Here is an 18,776-nt window from a genome sequence, read left to right on the forward strand (position 1 = left end):
CTAGGGAGTGGGGATGTGTACCTTCCTTTCTTCCGAGGCAGAGCTCACCTCACACACCCCTGTTCTGCTTCCTGCTGGGATGGAGTACAGGAGCTGGTTCCAGTGGCCCTTTCTAGAGATAAAGGACGGAGTAGCAGCAGTCTGGGGAAGCCCCTTTCCAGGCTTGGAAAGATAACCCAAAACCCTCTCCCTTTGCTGGGCTAGGACTGACAGTCCTTTCCCTGGAACACGTCTGAGGTCGCTACAGGTTATAAGGGACTTCAGTTAAAAAGAATCTGCATCATTTTCTTTCCTCCCACCCTTCCTTCCCAAAGGAAGGTGCTGGTTTGTTCACCTGTTTCTCTCCCAATGGCAGGACACAGGGAGAGGTCTTGGGGTCATCTGGAACATAGAGGGCCCATCCCTCTTCAGACCCTAGAGACTGCATACCCATAAACACTTTTCCCTCTGTGGCTTCCAGTTCTGACCCAAAGCAAAGTGTTGATGTTATAGGGGCAGTTCCAGCAAAGAAACGACGGGAAATGTGGCAAAGGGTGGGGACCCACGCTCCCGGCACTCACATCCTCTCCACCAGAGCTGACTCAGGACCCAATGGAAAGCTGACTTCATGGCCTTTGGACTCTCTTTTACTGCCCCCTCCTTTGATAGTGCATCAAAATCAGTCTGTTTTTTCTGATTTTCAAAGCCTGATATCCATTTTGTGGATCTGGCAAACTCCAACTGAGCAAACAAATTTGCTAGAGCCGAGGCCAACCCTCTCCAGTAAAGAGTTCTGGCTTAGGACATAGAAGTCAGAGCCAGGGCATGCAGAGTTGTCAAAAATCTGGGCAATTTGGGCTCTGAGGGAGGAAGACTAGGAAAGGGTGTGATTAAAGGCCAGGTCCTTGGGCTGAAAAACAAGGGCAGGGGTATGACCAGGTTGTCTTCGACCAGTTAGTGGAGGGATGATGTGGGTGTCATTAGCAGGACTAGACCCTAGGATTGGAGGGATGAGGGGACGTGGCATTGGAGCTACGTTTAGGGGTTTTTTTGTTTTGTTTTTTTTGGCCGCTCCACGCGGCTTGCAGGATTAGGGCCCAGGGATTGAACCCCAGCCCTCAGCAGTGAAAGCACAGAGTCCTAACCACTGGACCACCAGGGAATTCCCTAGGGGTCTTTAGACTTATGATCTGACACGGAAGTAGCTAAGAGACCCAAAGCAATGATTCATGACTGGAAAACAGTTTGGGTGTGGTTAAAGGACCTGACTCTGGAATCTGGAAGGAAAAACAATGCTTCAGTGGTAGAGAAGGATACAGCAGAGACCTGAATAGAGACTAGAAGGAAGAGACAGAAGTCAGGGAAGGGAGCTTTCACAGAAGCCAAAGGGAGTGATCAGTCAGAAGAGGCAACCCAGCCTCCAGAGACCCGGGAAATTCCCTCCCTTCAGTGGGCATGTCTCCAGAACCTACATCATCCTCCCCATGCAACGAATCAGATCCTCCAATAAATCTACTAGGTTGATTGGGACTTATTTTTTCTCAAGGGTTGAATTCATGCAGAAATCCAGGTTGTGAAATTTAATTCCTTTCCAGACAGGTGAGTGACTAAGGCACATAGCCTGAGCTTATTGAACATTTTACGAGAACAGAAGGACATGAAAACATGGGAAAGAATAGGTGTTTGAAAATAAAACAAATTGATTATTCTTACTTAAATAAAGCCTTCTACTTTTTTATTCCAACTGATTACAAAAAGTGGAAAAAACATGTTTATTAAGTTGTTACTGCCATCTTCACTCTCAAAAAGAGTATGGGGAGGGGTGGGGGTCAACACTTCTGAAACCCCCCCAGGAGGTGAGTGAGGTAGTGATCTGTGAGGAGGGGTGTCAGAATAAGGCTCTGCCCACAACCCCACCCACACAGGCCTCCCTGAGTGTCCTTGGCTGCACCAGAAGGTGTAACTTATTGCTAAAGCTTCCCAGTCTCCCTTCCTGCCTTGTAAAGCTTCTCCCCCAAAAGCTGTTCTCTGATGCATCCTGAGGTGTCCTTACCCATTCTCCCCGCACACACAGAGCTTCTATTCTATATACTCTGGGGTTTGTTGAGGGGCGACTTTTAGCCAAAGCCTCGTCCACACTCCTTGTGTGCTTATGATATCTTAGGGTGGATTCCCTGGAGAGACAATGAGACAGAGAATTGAGTGGCTTACCGGGGAATGAGGACAGGACTGGGCAGAGGAAGAAGCTGACCTGCAATGTGTTTGAGATCATTCAGTCTCATGGGGATCTTGGGATCTGGGACGACCCTCTGGAGTTGTCCCAGCAGAGTCAACGGCTAGGGTTTTGTCTCCCCATATCAATCAGTCGTTGGCCAGGAGGCATCCCTTGGGAAGTGCAGCTCCCTGTGGCTGAAAGCAAGTATAGTGAGGAATTCATCTCTGCAGCCATCAGCAGCAGTCTGGCTGGAGCAGCCCCACAGTATCCCCACATAAGGATTCTCCCTACAGTGTGTGAAGAAAGCTGACTGATCACAAGAGCCTTGCCCACACTCCCTGCAAACACACAGCTCCTCCCTGAGTGAGCCATCTGGAGCCCTCCTGTCGGTTCTTTTCCCAATGCCTGTCAGCACTCCCTGAACACACGATGCTTCTCCTGAGTCGGCCACTGGATGTTCCATAAATGCTGACTTGTTGCTAAAGCCTCCCCACAGTCCCTGCACACACAACACTTCCCACCTAAGTGCGTCCTCTTTGTGCACTGAGGGTTGACAGCTACCCACACTCTGCACGCATAAGGCTCCTTCCCTGAATGTGCCTCACTGCCTGATGAGGGTCAACACATCTCTGAAGCTTCACTCACACCCCACACACACATACAGACTACTCCCCACACATCTCTCTGGTGTAAGAAGAGGTTCGACTAATTGCTAAAGTCCTGCCCAGGACCCCTGCATACACAAGACTTCTCCTCTCAGTGTGTCCTCTTGTCTTATGAGACTTGACTTGTTACTAAAGCCTCGCCCACACTCCCTGCAAACATAATACTTCTCCCCTGAGTGTGTCCTCTGGTGCACAAGGAGGAGTGATTTCTGGCTAAAGCCCCACCCACACTCCTTGCACATGTAAGGCTTCTTCACTGAGTGTGTCCTCCGGTGATTAATAAGGGTTGACACCTGGCTGAAACCTCGGCCACACTCAATATACACATAAGGCTTCTCCACTGAGTGTGTCCAATGGTGTCTGATGAGGTTCGACTTATCTTTAAAGCCTCACCCACACTCCCTGCAGACATAGGGCTTCTCCCCTAAGAGGATGGTCTGGTTTGTAATGCAGTTTGATTTGGGGCTACAGTCTAGTTCACATTCTTGACAGTTGACAGCTCCAGAGCTTGAGGTTTCTAATTCCTTCATTTCTTTGTCTGCTTGCACAGGGTTTACCCTTTGGGCTGCGCTGGGCTCTATTTCTACCACTGCGCTGCCTTCTCCAGGACTTGCTGACTGTTCTCAGGGTGGGCTGGGCAATGCACGTAAGGACCGTCTCTCCTCTGTCCTCGAGCACCAGGGTCTGGAGTTACCTTCTCTCTCTTGGCCTTCTGTGTTTTCACTCCAGCAGCTGTGAGCAGAATACTGCTGCCCCCGATGCCCCAGGCCAGAATCCCCAAGGTGGAAGCGATTTTCTACACACACACACCCGGGAAGATCTGCAGCGTGTGTTGGCTGAGGAACTGCTGACAGAAAAAGGCCAGAAGGCAGGAAGAACAGGGGTAGGTCTCTGGCTTTGGTTCTGCTGGAGAGAGAAGGTTTTCAGTTAGAGAAGCCCTAAGTAGGGCTGCTGGGCTGTTCTGCCTTGTCTTAGGACAGAGAGTGTCTTACTGCCACAACTGTAATTGACAATATACATACAACACAATTTGTTTCCCACGAATAATTCCACTTTACATTCCACTTCTACACATTCTACATCCACTTTACATTCCACTTCTACACATTCCATTTTCTATTGCAATCCAGAAAATCCATAACAAAAGCATCTTCTATATGTCAGTCAGACCAGGAACCTTTTTGCTCTGCAAGTAGCCTCAACTGCCCTTAGCCTTTTCCTCTGACTAAATCATCTAAGTCTATATCACATTGATATAGACTGTCCACAACTCTGTTCTACTTGGAGGTAACAGTCTCTATGACCTATGTGGAAATCTCTTTCATGACTTTTCTTATTACAAAATAGAAGACTGATATACAAAAAAAGTCACTAGTTCTGGAAGGCTTTCAAATGTAGGAAACAGTATATGAAACAGTGGTTAAAGAGACTGTATATGAAATAAATCTGAATTTCCAGTTGCCCACCCACAAACCAATACTAAAAAATTTCTAAGTACTAGGTTCTCTACTAAAGTATTGTGGATTCAGCAGTGGACAGAAAGACATGCTCCATGATTTCAGGATTCTGGTACCTTGTGCCCAAACTAATCCCATTATAGTGACATCAGACGTGGCTATGGGATTTGCTTTGGCCAACAAAGGTTAGTGAAAAGTTAGTGCTTCTTGCAAACAAGTTTTAAGAGGCACAGTATGGTTCTATCATTGCTGTTTTCCCTCTTCCTTAAGAATCCCATGACCCAGATAGAGGCTGTTCCTTTTGCCTAGATCCCAGAGCCAACAGAGCTGAACCAATAAAGCTGTCTACCTGAACTGTAGACAGTAGATATTAAGTAAGAAATGAACATTTGCAAAGTTTGGGGTTGTTTGTTATCACAGCATTACCTAGCCTAAACTAACTGAAATATCTCCCCTATGAAAGCTTTAAAGATTATCTCAGGGAGTACCTTTGAAGAAGAGACATCATAACATGAATATGTGAAGAACTAGAGAAAGAGAGACTGGTTTAGGAGGGAAAATAGTATGATCTCAATTTTTGATAAGTTTGAGAATAAACTTGTCTTGTAACCAAATAGAAATATGAAGATAAAGCACAGGTGAGACAGTGACAAAGAAAATGGATTCATTATAATAGGTGATGGGTAAAATCGTTGAAGTTCACAAACTGTTCAAGGGTGTGAATACTGACATAGAAAAAAAGAGTACCCAACACTAGTCCTATGGACCCTTACAGTCCAAAGGAAAGAAAAAAGTAAGAGAAAAGCCCACAAGAGACATAAGAGGCAGGAGAACTGCAGGATATTGTGGTGCTGAGCAAGACAAAGGACACAACTTCAAGAAATGCAAGTGGGATCCCAGCATTCAATATCAAGACTAATCTGAACAAGGTGATTTTGACATTTTCCTCGGAACCCATTAAACACATTAACACAGAGAAGGAAGATAATATGACAAGAGAAAAATAAAAACAAAATCTAGTTAGATTGACTAGCTAAGGCCAAATCAAAACACACAGAACCAGACTGAAACAGATGAATCCACACTTAATTAGATGGAGCTCAAACTAGATGAAATCAGATCAAAACATGTCAAAGAAGATGAAAATGAAAAAAGTAAACCTGATTAATCCATATCAGGGAAATAGCTATGCCATTTAAGGAAACGCCTGAAGAAATTCCTGCCTAAAACTAGTTTGTGTCTCCAAAAATGTGATTTTTCTCTACCTGCTTTATCTAGAACTACAGGAATATCTAGAACCACACCATCCAATATGGCAGCCACCAGCTGTATGCTTCCTGAGCACTTCAAATGTGGCTGGTCTGAACGAAAATGTGTTCTAAGTATAAAATAACAACCAGATTTTGAACACTTAGTACAAAAATAAAGAGTAAAATATCTAATTAATTTTTATATTGATTATATGTTGACATGAAAATATTTTGATATATTGGGTTAAATAAGATATTATTAAAATTAATTTCACCCATTTACTTCTACTTTTTCAAATGTGGTTACTAGGAAATTTAAAATTACCCACATGGCTCACATTATATTTCTACTGGACAGCACTGATTTAGAACAAGGGGTGGGAAAACCATGGCCCACAAGCTAAATCTGGCCCTCTATTTCTGCACAGTCTACAAGCTAAGAATGACTTTTAAATGTTTAAATAGTTGGAAAAAAACTAAAGAACAATAATATTTCATGATACATAAAAATTACATGAAATCCAAAATTCAGTGTCCACAAAAGTCTTACTAGAACACAGCTATGCTCATTCATTTACCTGTTGTCTATGGCTACTTTAGCCCTACAAGGGCAGAGTTGAGAGTGGTTACAGAAACCATATCACCCACAAAACCTAAAATAGTTACTTTCTGGCCCTTTACAGAAAAAGTTGGCCAACCCCTGATCCAGAGAAATATCACAATCAAAAGTATTTATCAACCTAGATTTAAAGAATCAATGTCAGTTTTTAAATAAATGAAAAAAATATGGCTTATGAAACTCAAAAGCCATACAAACTTTGATATTTAATGTTAACTTCTGCCTTAGAAGGCATTTCTCACTGCTCTCCCCTGTATACTGTGCCTCCACTGCAGTTCCTTATACCTGGCAGGCACCCCAATTCCTTAGGGCCTTAGCACCGACGAGGCCCTCCACCTGAAATGCTCTTATCCTAGATACCTAGAGTTCTAACTCCCTTTGCTCAAATGTTACCTTCTTGGTGATTTCAAATACCCAATTTCAAAATTCAGCCAGCCACCCCCTCACACTCAATACTCCTTTCTCCGGTTCTATTTTATTATTATTTTTTACTATGTAGTGCTTATCACCTTCTAACATACCATATTATAATATCCCTATATATGTAATAACCAAAAATGGAGTATAACCTTTAAAAATTGTGAATCACTACATTGTACACCTGAAACTTATGTAATATTGTAAATCAACTATACCTCAATAAAAAAGAAAATAAAAATAAACATATGCAAAAATTTTTAAATAATAATAATGTCCCTGAATATGAAGCTTTTTGTTAGCTGTCTCCCTACAGTAGAAAGTAAGTCCCCATGGGCAGAGATTACCATTTCATTTACTAACATGTTCTAAGTGTCTAGAACATTTTCTGCCATATGGGAGGTGGCCAGTAAATCTCCACTGAATTAATGAAAGAAAGAACACTGCCTCACCCAACGAGAGCAGATTCCTATAATTCTCCAGCAACACTTCTCTGTATAGGTCCCTCTGCTCAGAGCTCAGTCTCTTCCATTCTGCCTCTGTGAAGACCACAGCCACATCCCTGAATGTAACTGGTACCTATAAACAAGCAATAAATTAAGGGACATACAGCAATTCCCCATCAGTCCTCCCACTATGAGGAACATAGCTGGTGGCCCCGGAGAGTCTAGATATGCAAGAAGTTGATCTAATTCTTTTCAGAGTACGTGGTTCTCTGTACCAAGTTCTTCTGGGCATTATTACTGTGGCTTTGTGTTAAAATCTGAGGAGCACATAACTGATGCATAAAACTCATTCCTGGCCCTCGGAGGCTTTTGATTTCTTTGGAGAAACGATTTGTGAATCAATTTGAAAACCTAAAGCAGTGCTCAATGACCCTGAGGAATGGAGGAATTCTGAGATGAAGAGTAGAGGATGGGCTGGAGAAGAATAAAAGCATCATGTACACAAGGCTTGTGCTGGGCATTAGGGAATGGAGACGATTTAGAGGAGAAAATGAAAGAAAACTTCAACCACAGAGAAAAGCAGGAGTGAACAGATGGAGCCCGGAATAAGCATTTTTGAAGAGTTCAGGTTACTAAATGGGATCTGCAAAATCTGTCTTTGCCTGGTATTTTAGCAATCTTTTTAAAAGAAAGCCCTTAATGCTTCACTCATCGCGTAGAGCAGTACAGGTGTACCTCATTTTACTGCACTTTGCTTTATTGCCCTTCATAGATATCAAGTTTTTTACAATTGAAGGTTCGTGGCAACCCCGCGTCAAACAAGTCTATGGGTGCCATTTTTCCAACAGCATTTGCTCACCACGTGTCTCTGTGTCAGATTTTGGTAATTCTCACATTTCAAATGTTTTTATTATTATTATATTTGTTACAGTGACCTGTGATGAATGATCTTTGATGTTACTACTGCAGCTTGCTGAAGGTTCAGAGGATGGTTAGCATTTTTTAGCAATAAAGTTTTTTTTAAAGATTTTTTTGATGTGGACCATTTTTAAAGTCTTTATTGAATTTGTTACAATAATGTTTCTGTTTTATGTTATTGGTTTTTGGGCTGTGAGGCATGTGGGATCTTAGCTCCCTGACCAGGGATCGAACCTGTACCCCCTGCACTGGAAGGCGAAGTCTTAACCACTGGACCTCCAGGATCCAATAAAGTATTTTTTAATTAAGGTATGTATATTGTTTTTTCACACATAATGCTATTGAACACATAATAGACTACAGTATAGTGTAAACATAACTTTTATATGCACTGAGAAACCAAAAATTTCGTGTGTCTCACTTTACTGTGATATTCACTGTACCATGGTGGTCTGGAACCAAACCCACAATATCTCCAAGCTCTGCCTATACTTCAATAAGCTTCCTGGAATGAAGGCAGGGCATTTGGCTCACTTTGCTTCCTAGCCCCAATCCCACTGGACATTCCCTAGGAGTATAACTTTGTGTCCACAGTGTATCAGTGAATGAACAACTCATAACCAATAGGGGAAGATGAATTTACAATCCAGTGAGATTATAATTTAACTCATAGACCTGAAAAGTTGTTTTCATTTTACAGACCAGGAAAATTTATTTAGGCTTTCTCTCATTCTTAAATTCATATATTCTTTCTTTCCCTTTCCCTCCTTCTCCCTCCCCTTATCTATATAATTCTTCTTTGAATATTGGACATTTTAGGTAAAATATTGTAGCAACTCTGGATACCAACCCTGCCCTCTTCCTAGGCTATTGTTGTGGTTGTCTGCTTGTTCATTTGTTTTGAGATCTGTCTGGATTAGTTCAATGAAGGTTACTTCCCCTGAAGCAGTGGCTCCTCAGAGGGTGCAGCCTTGAGCAAACACACAGTCACCCAGACCTTCCCCCTCCTGACAGAGGGCTCTCTTTGTGTCTCTCCTTGACTTCCCCGTTAAGCTTCCAGCAGGTCTGCCTCTATTAGTATCACACCCGGCTGTTAGCCTCCACTATTGGTTGCTGATTGCTCTACTGTTTTCAACAACGTCCTGGAGTATAAATGGCTCCATAGTCTGATCCAATTAAAGTCAGATCCTTTTGCAGGGGTAATTTTGAGGCCAGTATTTGAGACTTACTCTGACCCGTAGGAGACCTCCTCTCAGCAATCTCTTTCCCTGCTTTCTCTGTTAAACTTCCAGCTGATCTGCCATTTCACTTGTTGCTATCACAGGCGTCTCAGTTTCCTCTTAATTGCTCACCACCAAAATCTCCACTGTTTTCAACAACACCCTAAGACTTCAACTTCCCTACTCAGTTCCACGCAAAGCCAGTCCCCTTAGGGAGCGCTGCAGAGCTCTCTGTTCCTATGGCCTGCCTCTCACCAGGGCAGGACCTCTGCACCACTACTCAGAGGTGGCACAGGACCGGCAGACCACTTCGCTCAGTGTGACACTCCTGCTCTCACAGCGGGGCACTGGGCGGGGGTGGCAGCTCCTTTTCTTCTCAGCATGCTTCTCCTAGCACAGGATCTCTGTCTGCCCTATGAGCAAGATGGGGAGAAGGCAATAAGGTCCCTCCTGATTCTTGACCCTCTGTGCCTGAGACAGAGCTTCCATCCTACAAATAGGGTCTAGTGGAGATAGAAAACGCCAGACTTCTTGGCCACACTTGCCTGCCACACCGAGCTGGGGGGAATAAGAATTGCTGGTGGCTTGCCCCTCCCAGGGAAAAAGACTGGGAACTGGGGGAAGAAAGTCCCATCTTCTCAGCTGTACCCATTTGGAGTACAGCTTCCGTTACACTGAGCTGAAGGGTGACCAGGAGGGAGCAGGTTGTGGGACAAATGCCACAGACTCTTGCTGATTTAGTAGATTTTCTTGAATAAATGTTTCACTACTTGCCACACGTCCTTAAGAGCAATTTTGAGAGACTTTAAATAAACGTAACCCCAACTCACCAGTATTTTGGACTTTCCCTCCTTTTCTTGAAGCCAGTCAGTCTTGTGAGAAGGCAAACCTAGAGAAGGAAAAAGAAGCTATGAGAAACTGGGGCTCCCATGGTGCTGCCAGAGCAGCTCCTCCATGCCTTGTGAAGAGGAAGTCGCCCCTTTCCTCAGCTGTGATCACAAGGCATTCGCAGTAAACCTGGAGCCCTGCTCCCCCTCTTCACCTCTCTGGACCCTCAACAGCTCTCACCTTTTGCCTTATGATTCTGAGTCAGTGTCTTCACAGTTTCCATAACTTCCCTGTTCTCCAAAGGCAACATCTCCTCCCAGTTCTGCTCTCTCCAGGCAGAAGGATCAGGCAACGTCATGGCCCCAGAGTCAGCCCAGTGTTCGCCTTGAAATTCTGCCAGGAGGCCTGATAGAAATTATTTCATCTCAAGATCAATTTCTGCTGCCTGGTGTGATTCCTCCAAAACTTACTTATAAAAGCCCAACTTGTTGCCATGCAGCCAGGACCTGTGGGACAGAGAAGCAATTTGACATTGCTGGGACCCTTACTGTGGGCCCTATGCCTGTGCCTCTTCAGCAGGGATCCTGTCCTCTCACACAATACACGTAGCGTCTCAGTCCACAAGGTTCCTTGCATTTTTTTACCTCATTCCTTTCTAGCCTGTAGGCCCTTTATGGTAGATATCATCATCATTCCCAATTATTTGTTTCTCTCTATAATTCTCTGCCCCTGACGTCAGGCTTGGTCTCATCACTTGCCCTGGACAAGGAAATGTGACTGAAAGTGACAGTGCCACTTGTAAGCACTGCATTATTCCACCATCTCTCATGTTCTGAGAATAGAGGAAAGGTAAACTTACTCAAAAAGAAAAAAAACAGGGAGGTATTTCCCTGGCAGTCCAGTGGTTAAGACTCCACACTTCCACTGCAGGGGGCTTAGGTTCAATCCCTGGTGGGGGAACTAAGATCCCGCAAGCCACACGGCATGGCCAAAAAAAACACACATAAAATCCAAAAGCCAGTAAGGAAGTGGTGGGTATATTTTATTACACATCAATTTAAAGGTTCAGTTTAACAAGGACCCCTTTAGGAAAGGTGGGGGGTGGGGAGCCGGGTTTAATATGTGTGTTTAATCTTTGATTGTCTTTTCATAAAAAATACTGCCGGATAAACAACAAGGTCCTACTGTATAGCGTGGGAACTATATTCAAAATCCTGTGATAAACCATAATGGAAAAGAATATGAAAAAGAACAGATATATGTATAACTGAATCAATTTGCTGTATAGCAGAAATTAACACAACATTATAAATCAACTGGACTTCAATAAAATTTTTAAAAAATACTAGAGGTGTACATAGAAAAATAATAAAACTGATTATCTATGGGAACTAAACCTATCTTTGTTTGCACTGTCATGACTGTATCCTAGAATCCAAAAGTCCAAATAAAAACTACAAGTTGTAGCAGCTCATACAACTCAATATCAAAAAAAACAACTCAATTAAAAAATGGGGGGACTTCCCTGGTGACGCAGTTGTTAAGAATCCGCCTGCCAATGCAGGGGACGCGGGTTCAAGCCCTGGTCCGGGAAGATCCCACATGCCAGGGAGCAACTAAGCCCGTGCGCCACAACTACTGAGCCTGAGCTCTAGAGCCTGCGAGCCACAACTACTGAGCCCACGTGCCACAACTATTGAAGCCCATGCGCCTAGAGCCCGTGCTCTGCAACAAGAGGAGCCACTGCAATGAGAAGCCCGCACACCGCAACGAAGAGTAGCCACCGCTCTCCACAACTAGAAAAAGCCCACATGCAGCAACGAAGACCCAACGCAGACAAAAATTAATTAATTAATTAATTAATTTTAAAAAAGAAAAAAGGGCAGAAATCTGCAGAGACGTGGATGGACCGAGAGACTGTCACACAGAGTGAAGTCAGAAAGAGAAAAACAAATATCGTATCACTAATATGTGGACTGTAGAAAAATGATAGAGATGAACTTATTTGTAAAGCAGAAATAGAGTCAAAGATGTAGATGACAAACTTACGGTTACCAAGCGGGGAAGGGAAGGTAGGTTGAATTGGGAGATTGAGATTGACATGTATAGACTACTATGTATAAAATAGATCACTAATGAGAACCTGCTGTATAGCACAGGGAACTCTACTCAATGCTCTGTGGTGACCTAGATGGGAAGGAAATCTGAAAAAGAGTGGATATATGTATACGTGTAACTGATTCACTTTGCTGTACAGCAGAAACTAACACAATATTGTAAAGCAACTATACTCTGATAAAAATTAATTTTTAAAAAAGGGAAGATGTTTAGTGAAGACTGATACACAGTATGGCACCTAGAGACCTCAAATTTTCAGTATACACAGAACGTGGATGGGATAAGAAGCATTGCCACCAATGAATATACAATTCTGTTTTCCAACTTTTTACCAACACTAGGAATTATCTAACTTTTTAATCTTTGCTAATCGAATACATTAAAAATATCCATTTTTTGGAAGATAAAATAAAATAAAAATAAAAAATGAGCAGAAGATGTGAATAGACATTTTTCCAAAGAGGACATGAAGATGGCCAACAGGCACATGAAAAGATGCTCAACATCACTAACCATCAGAGAAATGCAAATTAAAACTACAGTGAGATATCACCTCACACCTGTCAGAATGGCCATCATCAAAAAAAAACACAAATAACAAATGTTGGTGAGAACTGTTGGTGGGAATGTAAATTGGTGCACCCACTGTGGAAAACAGCATGGAGGGTCCTCCAAAAACTAAAAATAGAAGTACTATATGATCCAGCAATTCCACTCTGGGTATATACCTAAAGAAAACAAAAACACTAATTCGAAAAGATACATGCACCCCAATGTTCACAGAAGCATTATTTACAACAGCCAAGATATGGAAACAACCTAAATGTCCATCAACAGATGAACGGATAAAGAAGACGTGGTATACATGTACTACAATGGAATATTACTCAGCCATAAAAAGAATGAAATTTTGCCATTTGCAACAACATGGATGGACCTGGAGGGTACTATGCTTAACGAAATAGGTCAGAGAGAGAAAGTTTGTACCCAACATCTCTTCATTTCCCCTATCTCCAGCCCCTGGCAATCACCACCGTACTCTCTGCTTCCCTGAGTTCAGCTTTTTAAAATTCCACATATAAGTAAGATCACACAGTATTTGTCTTTCTCTGTCCGACTTATTTTACTAAGCATAATACCCTCCAGGGAATATAGCCAATATTTTTTTTTAATTAATTAATTTTTTTATTTATGGCTGTGTTGGGTCTTCGTTTCTGTGCGAGGGCTTTCTCTAGTTGCGGCAAGTGGGGGCCACTCTTCATCGCGGTGCGCGGGCCTCTCACTATCGCGGCCTCTCTTGTTGCGGAGCACAGGCTCCAGACGCGCAGGCTCAGTAATTGTGGCTCACGGGCCCAGTTGCTCCGCGGCACGTGGGATCTTCCCAGACCAGGGCTCGAACCCGTGTCCCCTGCATTGGCAGGCAGATTCTCAACCACTGCGCCACCAGGGAAGTCCCGCCAATATTTTATAATAACTGTAATAGAGTATAATTTTTAAAAATTGTGGATAACTATGTTGTACACCTGAAACCTATATAATATTGTAAATCAACTATACCTCAATAAAAAAAAAACTAGAAGTAGTAAGTTAATTTAAATTTAGCAAGGTGGCTGGACATGAGGGGTCAACATACAAACATCAATTGTATTTTTAAATACTAGTCAGAAACAACTGGAGAGTTACATTTTAAAAACATTTCCAAAAATATCAAGAACATAAAATGTATAGGAATGAATTTGAAGAGATGTGCAAACATTCTACACTGAGAACTACAAAATGTTACTTTCAGAAATTAAAGACCTAAATAAACAGAGAGATATACCAAGTTTGTGGGCTGGAAAACTCAGTACTCTTGAGATGTCGATTCTAACCAAACTGATCTACGGATTCAACGCAATTCCAATCAAAATCCCACAAGACTTATTTTTGTTGAAAAAATCTAGCTGATTCAAAACAATATTTGGAAATGAAAAGGACCTTGAATAGCTAAAATACCCCTGTAAAAGAAGACTTATGATAAATGGTTTCAAGACTTAGTATAGGGACTTCCCTGGTGGCACAGTAGTTAAGAATCCGCCTGCCAATGCAGGGGACAGGGGTTCGATCCCTGGTCCGGGAAGATCCCACATGCCCCGGAGCAACTAAGCCCGTGCGCCACAACTTCTCAGCCTGCGCTCTAGAGCCCACGAGCCACAACTGCTGAGCCCGCATGCCACAACTACTGAAGCCCATGCACCCTAGAGCCCGTGTGCCACAACTACTGAAGGCCATGTGCCTAGAGCCCATGCTCCGCAACAGGAGAAGCCACTGCGATGAGAAGCTCGCACACCACAACGAAGAGTAGTCCCTGCTCACTGCAACTACAGAAAGCCCTTGTGCAGCAACATAGACCCAACGCAGCTAAAAATAAAATTTAAAAATTTTTTTAAAAAGAAATATAAAAGAACAGACTTACTATAAAGCTGAAGTTATCAAGACAGTGTAATGTTGATTAAATTAAATTAACGGAACAGAAGAGACTGTCCAGAAATAAACCCACACTTACACAGTCAATGATTTTCAACAAAGGCACCAAAGCAATACAATGGTAAAAGGAGAGTCGATTCAACAAATGGTGCTATAAACAAGTACTATGTCAAACCTCAAAACCTCAAACCATACACAAAAAAAAATACATCAAAATGGATCATAAACCTAAATGTAAAAGCTAAAACTTTAAGCTTCTAGGAAAAAAAATCATAGAATACCATCATGACTTTGGTGTAGGCGAAGAATTCTGAAACAGGACACAAATTCCAGTTGTTGGAGGTGATGGTTACATGGGAGTACATATCTGTCAAAATCCATTGAAACATATACTTCAGATCTGTGTAGTTGGTTGTATGTAAACTATACCTCAGTTTTTTAAAAAAGGGTAAATTTAAGTCCTTCTCAGTTAAGGACACATAATGAAACATTTATAAGTGAAATGATATGATGTCTAGAATTAGCTTTAAAATAATTCTGCAAAAAAAGGTGGGAGGCAGGGGTGGTATATGAAACCACCTTGAACATGAATTGATTATTGTTGATGCTGGACGATGGATTTATAGTTTCTATGTGAAAAGTTAACCACCAAAAAAAAGGCATTAATTATGTAATTTTGTTCTTATGTTTTTAACTTAGAAGAAAGCCCTCTGGCAGCAGTTACATGCTCCAAACACGTGTTGTAGAAACTAACAGTGCAACTCTTATCCGTCACATGTAACAAAGAGAGGAATCATATGTGAGCATAGGTTTGTTCTAATAAGTCAGTGCTGAGGGAATAAAATATTACAGAGATTGTAAAGCCCAGTGCCTGGCACTGAACAACTCCCAATAAATGGTAGTTATCATCATTTTTTATTTTACAACAGCTGACACAGTCTTGGGAATCCAGCAGGCCGGATGAAATGTTGCTAGGGCACGGATGGTGGTAACCTGAATGAGAGCACTTGTCTGGGGTAATATTCCCTGTTAAAGGCCCTTGCCCTTAAATCAGCCCTGGTATCCTACAGAAACAAGCAGGTCCTCTGAGCCTCAAATGGGACACTGCAGGGCACAAAACGTCAGGATGAGCAAAGGAAATCTGCCCAAGGTCTGGAGAACAGAAGACACTGCAGAAACATGGAAGGTGAGTGGTATCCACCTGCAAGAATTCCTCTCATTCTCTACACAGTCCTCTCTGGGCAGGCAGGGATGTGAGAAGGTGAACCTGAGGATGAAACAGGCAGTGTGAGCTTCAGGACTGTCTCTTGGCCCCCAGATACCAAGCTAAAAATCCCCAAGCTTAAAATGAGGGGTGCTCCTCTTCTTTAAAAAGAAAAAAAAAAACAGCCTCAGATCTGTTAAAGAAGAATGTAGACAGCTTCCTGGAGACAGAGTCATGTGTGGGCATCAAAATACAGCCTGTCCTGATATGCTATTAAATAGGAAAATCATCTTTTGTTACTAATAATAATTAACATTTACTAAACTCTTACTATACACCACAGACAATCCCAGGCACTGTACAACTTTTGTCTCCCAAAGGCCCGGAGTTAGGTCTTCTGATAAACTGAGGTGACAGAGCTAGAAAGTGCCTAGATTTGACCTCTAGCTGTGGAGTGCCATGGCCTTAGCCTGTTGGGTGAGTTGTAGTATCAGTGATGGTCAACCCCCACCAGCTGTGACAGTTCTCAAAGCATATCCACAGACAAGTCGAGGGGATGTATATGAAACAGGATTGTCTGTGAATTAATGCATGTTGAATCTGGTGATATGTCCATGTGAGTTTACTGTACTATTCTACTGCATGGGTTTAAAACTTGACCTTACCCAAAAATTAAAGTCCTGATACCTGGGCTTCACCAGATCCCAGAAGTGATTTGGACAGTTGGCCAGCAGCCCTCAGAGGTCCCCACACTACCTAATCTGGGTAAGTCCCAAACTAGAGGTCTGAACCCCAACACATGAGGGAAAAGCATTCAAAGAGAGGGAGAATTAGCCAAACAAGCCACTTACATTACAACCAAATCTGGGATCTTTGTCATAAAGCAGAGTGGGCCCCGGGATGAGGACCAACGCTGGGCCAAGAGATCCCAGAGAAGCAGACCTGCCTGCACTCAAAAAACTGCCTAGATGCAGGCCCCAGCAGTGCAGTGCACCATCACTGCAGGATGTCTGCCTCAGGCTCAAAACCTCCCCATTTTCTAAAATCCCCAGGAACTCCAGACTCAAGACACTCCACCACCCCTTATGGATGTTTTGCCCACGTCGAACTCACCTCCACCCACCCCCAACAAGCCAACGCACAGCAGGGCCTGAGATGCTCTCTCCTCCACCCCACCTCCGCCCAATCACCATTGGGTCATATTCAGCCCCATCAAAAACAAAACTTGACATTCACGATCAGTCCTGGGTTCCCACAACCATTCAGAGATGCGGGACCCACGTAAGTGCTCCCATGCCAAACAACACCCAGGGACACATGGCCCAAGCCGCGCCCCCAGCCCCCATCACAGGGGATGTCTATTTGGCCCTGGCTGAACACACCCCTACACCCCAAATAAACGCCGGGGATGCGCACTGGAGCTGCCCCCTACTCGGAAATTGTTTGGCCCAGAATATACCCACCCCCTTTCCAAGAAAGAAATTTGAGTTCCAGGTCTCTCGCCCCAGCCGAGGAGTGAAGGTCCGCGTAACGCCCCGCAACTCAGGGATTCGTAGCTGGAGGAGTCACCCCATTTCCCCGCCACAAACGCGCACCTCGAGCCGCGCCCCCTCCTCCAAGCACGAAACCGCCCGAACCCGCCGGCCTGGGCCGCCGCATTCCCCCAGCAGCCGCACTCCGCCCCAGCTCCCAACCCTAGGCCCTGCCCGGCCTATCACCACCCTCCTGCAGCAGGGGAGGGACAACGTGGGGCCACGGGCCCAGCAGGCCTCGCTCTCCAGAGAGGACGGGACCGCTCACCCCGCCCTCGGCCGCTCAACTACACCAGAACTACAGTTCCCAGAATCCTCGCGGACTCCCTTCCCGCTGGCCGTCCCGGGAGCCGCTTGTGGACCGCGCGGTTAATTTACCACGACAGTGGCTATGTAGTGACAGCCTACCCGTCTCTGTTTATAAAATACCCATGCATAAACAGGTAGTGGTTCCCAAATGAAATCTCTGTTCCCTCTGCCTGTTCGCTTGAAAGACTCCCCAGAAGCCTCTGCGGCCGCTTCCGTGACGGCTTCCAGGTCCCCAGCCAGGCACTCAGGGTCTCCTGGCAAAGGCATTTCCGGTTGGCTTGTGGAGGGTCCGGCTTCCGGTTGCAGGCATCTCAGGTGGTTTTTTTCCTCTCGTTACTAGGCTAAATTCCCTGGGCTTAGGCTCTAAAATATGCATGCCGCCTTCCGCGAGCACCATCTAAGTTTGGCTCCGTGCTGTCTGCGCACCCCTGTGTTCATTGCCATTTTACTTGTGGGGGGCGGGGGGTTGGCGGTTGGAAAACGGACTGCGGAGGTAAAGCGGACTCCCAAAGTCTCTGTTGATCCCTTACACTCAATTCCGGCGTTCTCCTTGCCGTGTAGTCACTTTCCCCTCATCCAGGTCCTCAGGGTTAGTGACAAGCTCACATCCAGTTCCTAGAGGATGGAAGTGATCTCGGGTGGCCTCGGCCTGTGGTGGTTTGAAGCAGCATCTCAGTTCCCAGACCAGAGATTGAAGCCGCGCCCTGTGGCATTGAGAGCATGGAATCCTAACCGCTAGACCACGAGGGCCAGTGGCTAGTGACAAGGCCCTGGATAGTCTGCTTTGTAGAAATGGATTTCAGCAAAGAGATGGAAAGTAGTGAAACAAGTAAAGTGTTTATTAGGAGGAAAAAAAGTACATGTGGATAGACACACAGGGGTGGGCTCAGAGAAAGAGTAGCACCTTTGGGGTAGTTTAAATCACTTACGTGGGGCATTTCTTCTGGGTTTCCTCTGGCCCATCGTCTTGCTTTGCCTGGCTCTGAGTCCACATTTGATCTGACTCAGGGCCCCCCACTTTGGGCAGTTGTGTGTCTTTTAGCCAAAATAGATTACAGCCCTAGGGTTTCTGGAAAGAAGAACATATTATTGTCTGGCACCCCTCCATTCTCTGACTGCTGAGGAACCTTTCT

General features: G+C 44.2%; 1 protein-coding gene across 1 annotated transcript; it reads right to left on the reverse strand.

Annotated features, from left to right (window-relative positions):
* Positions 1-1,653: 1,653 nt before the first annotated feature.
* On the reverse strand, positions 1,654-17,799 carry ZNF343 (zinc finger protein 343). The gene is given in 7 exon segments (XM_061208399.1): positions 1,654-2,966; positions 2,968-3,665; positions 3,668-3,762; positions 7,055-7,181; positions 10,017-10,075; positions 10,255-10,520; positions 17,743-17,799. Coding segments are annotated over 6 exon segments (1,113 nt in total). The 5' UTR covers positions 10,373-10,520; positions 17,743-17,799; the 3' UTR covers positions 1,654-2,950.
* Between the last annotated feature and the right edge of the window lie 977 nt (positions 17,800-18,776).

Source organism: Eubalaena glacialis, chromosome 13 (genome assembly GCF_028564815.1).
Source record: "Eubalaena glacialis isolate mEubGla1 chromosome 13, mEubGla1.1.hap2.+ XY, whole genome shotgun sequence".
Taxonomy (NCBI): Eukaryota; Metazoa; Chordata; class Mammalia; order Artiodactyla; family Balaenidae; genus Eubalaena; species Eubalaena glacialis.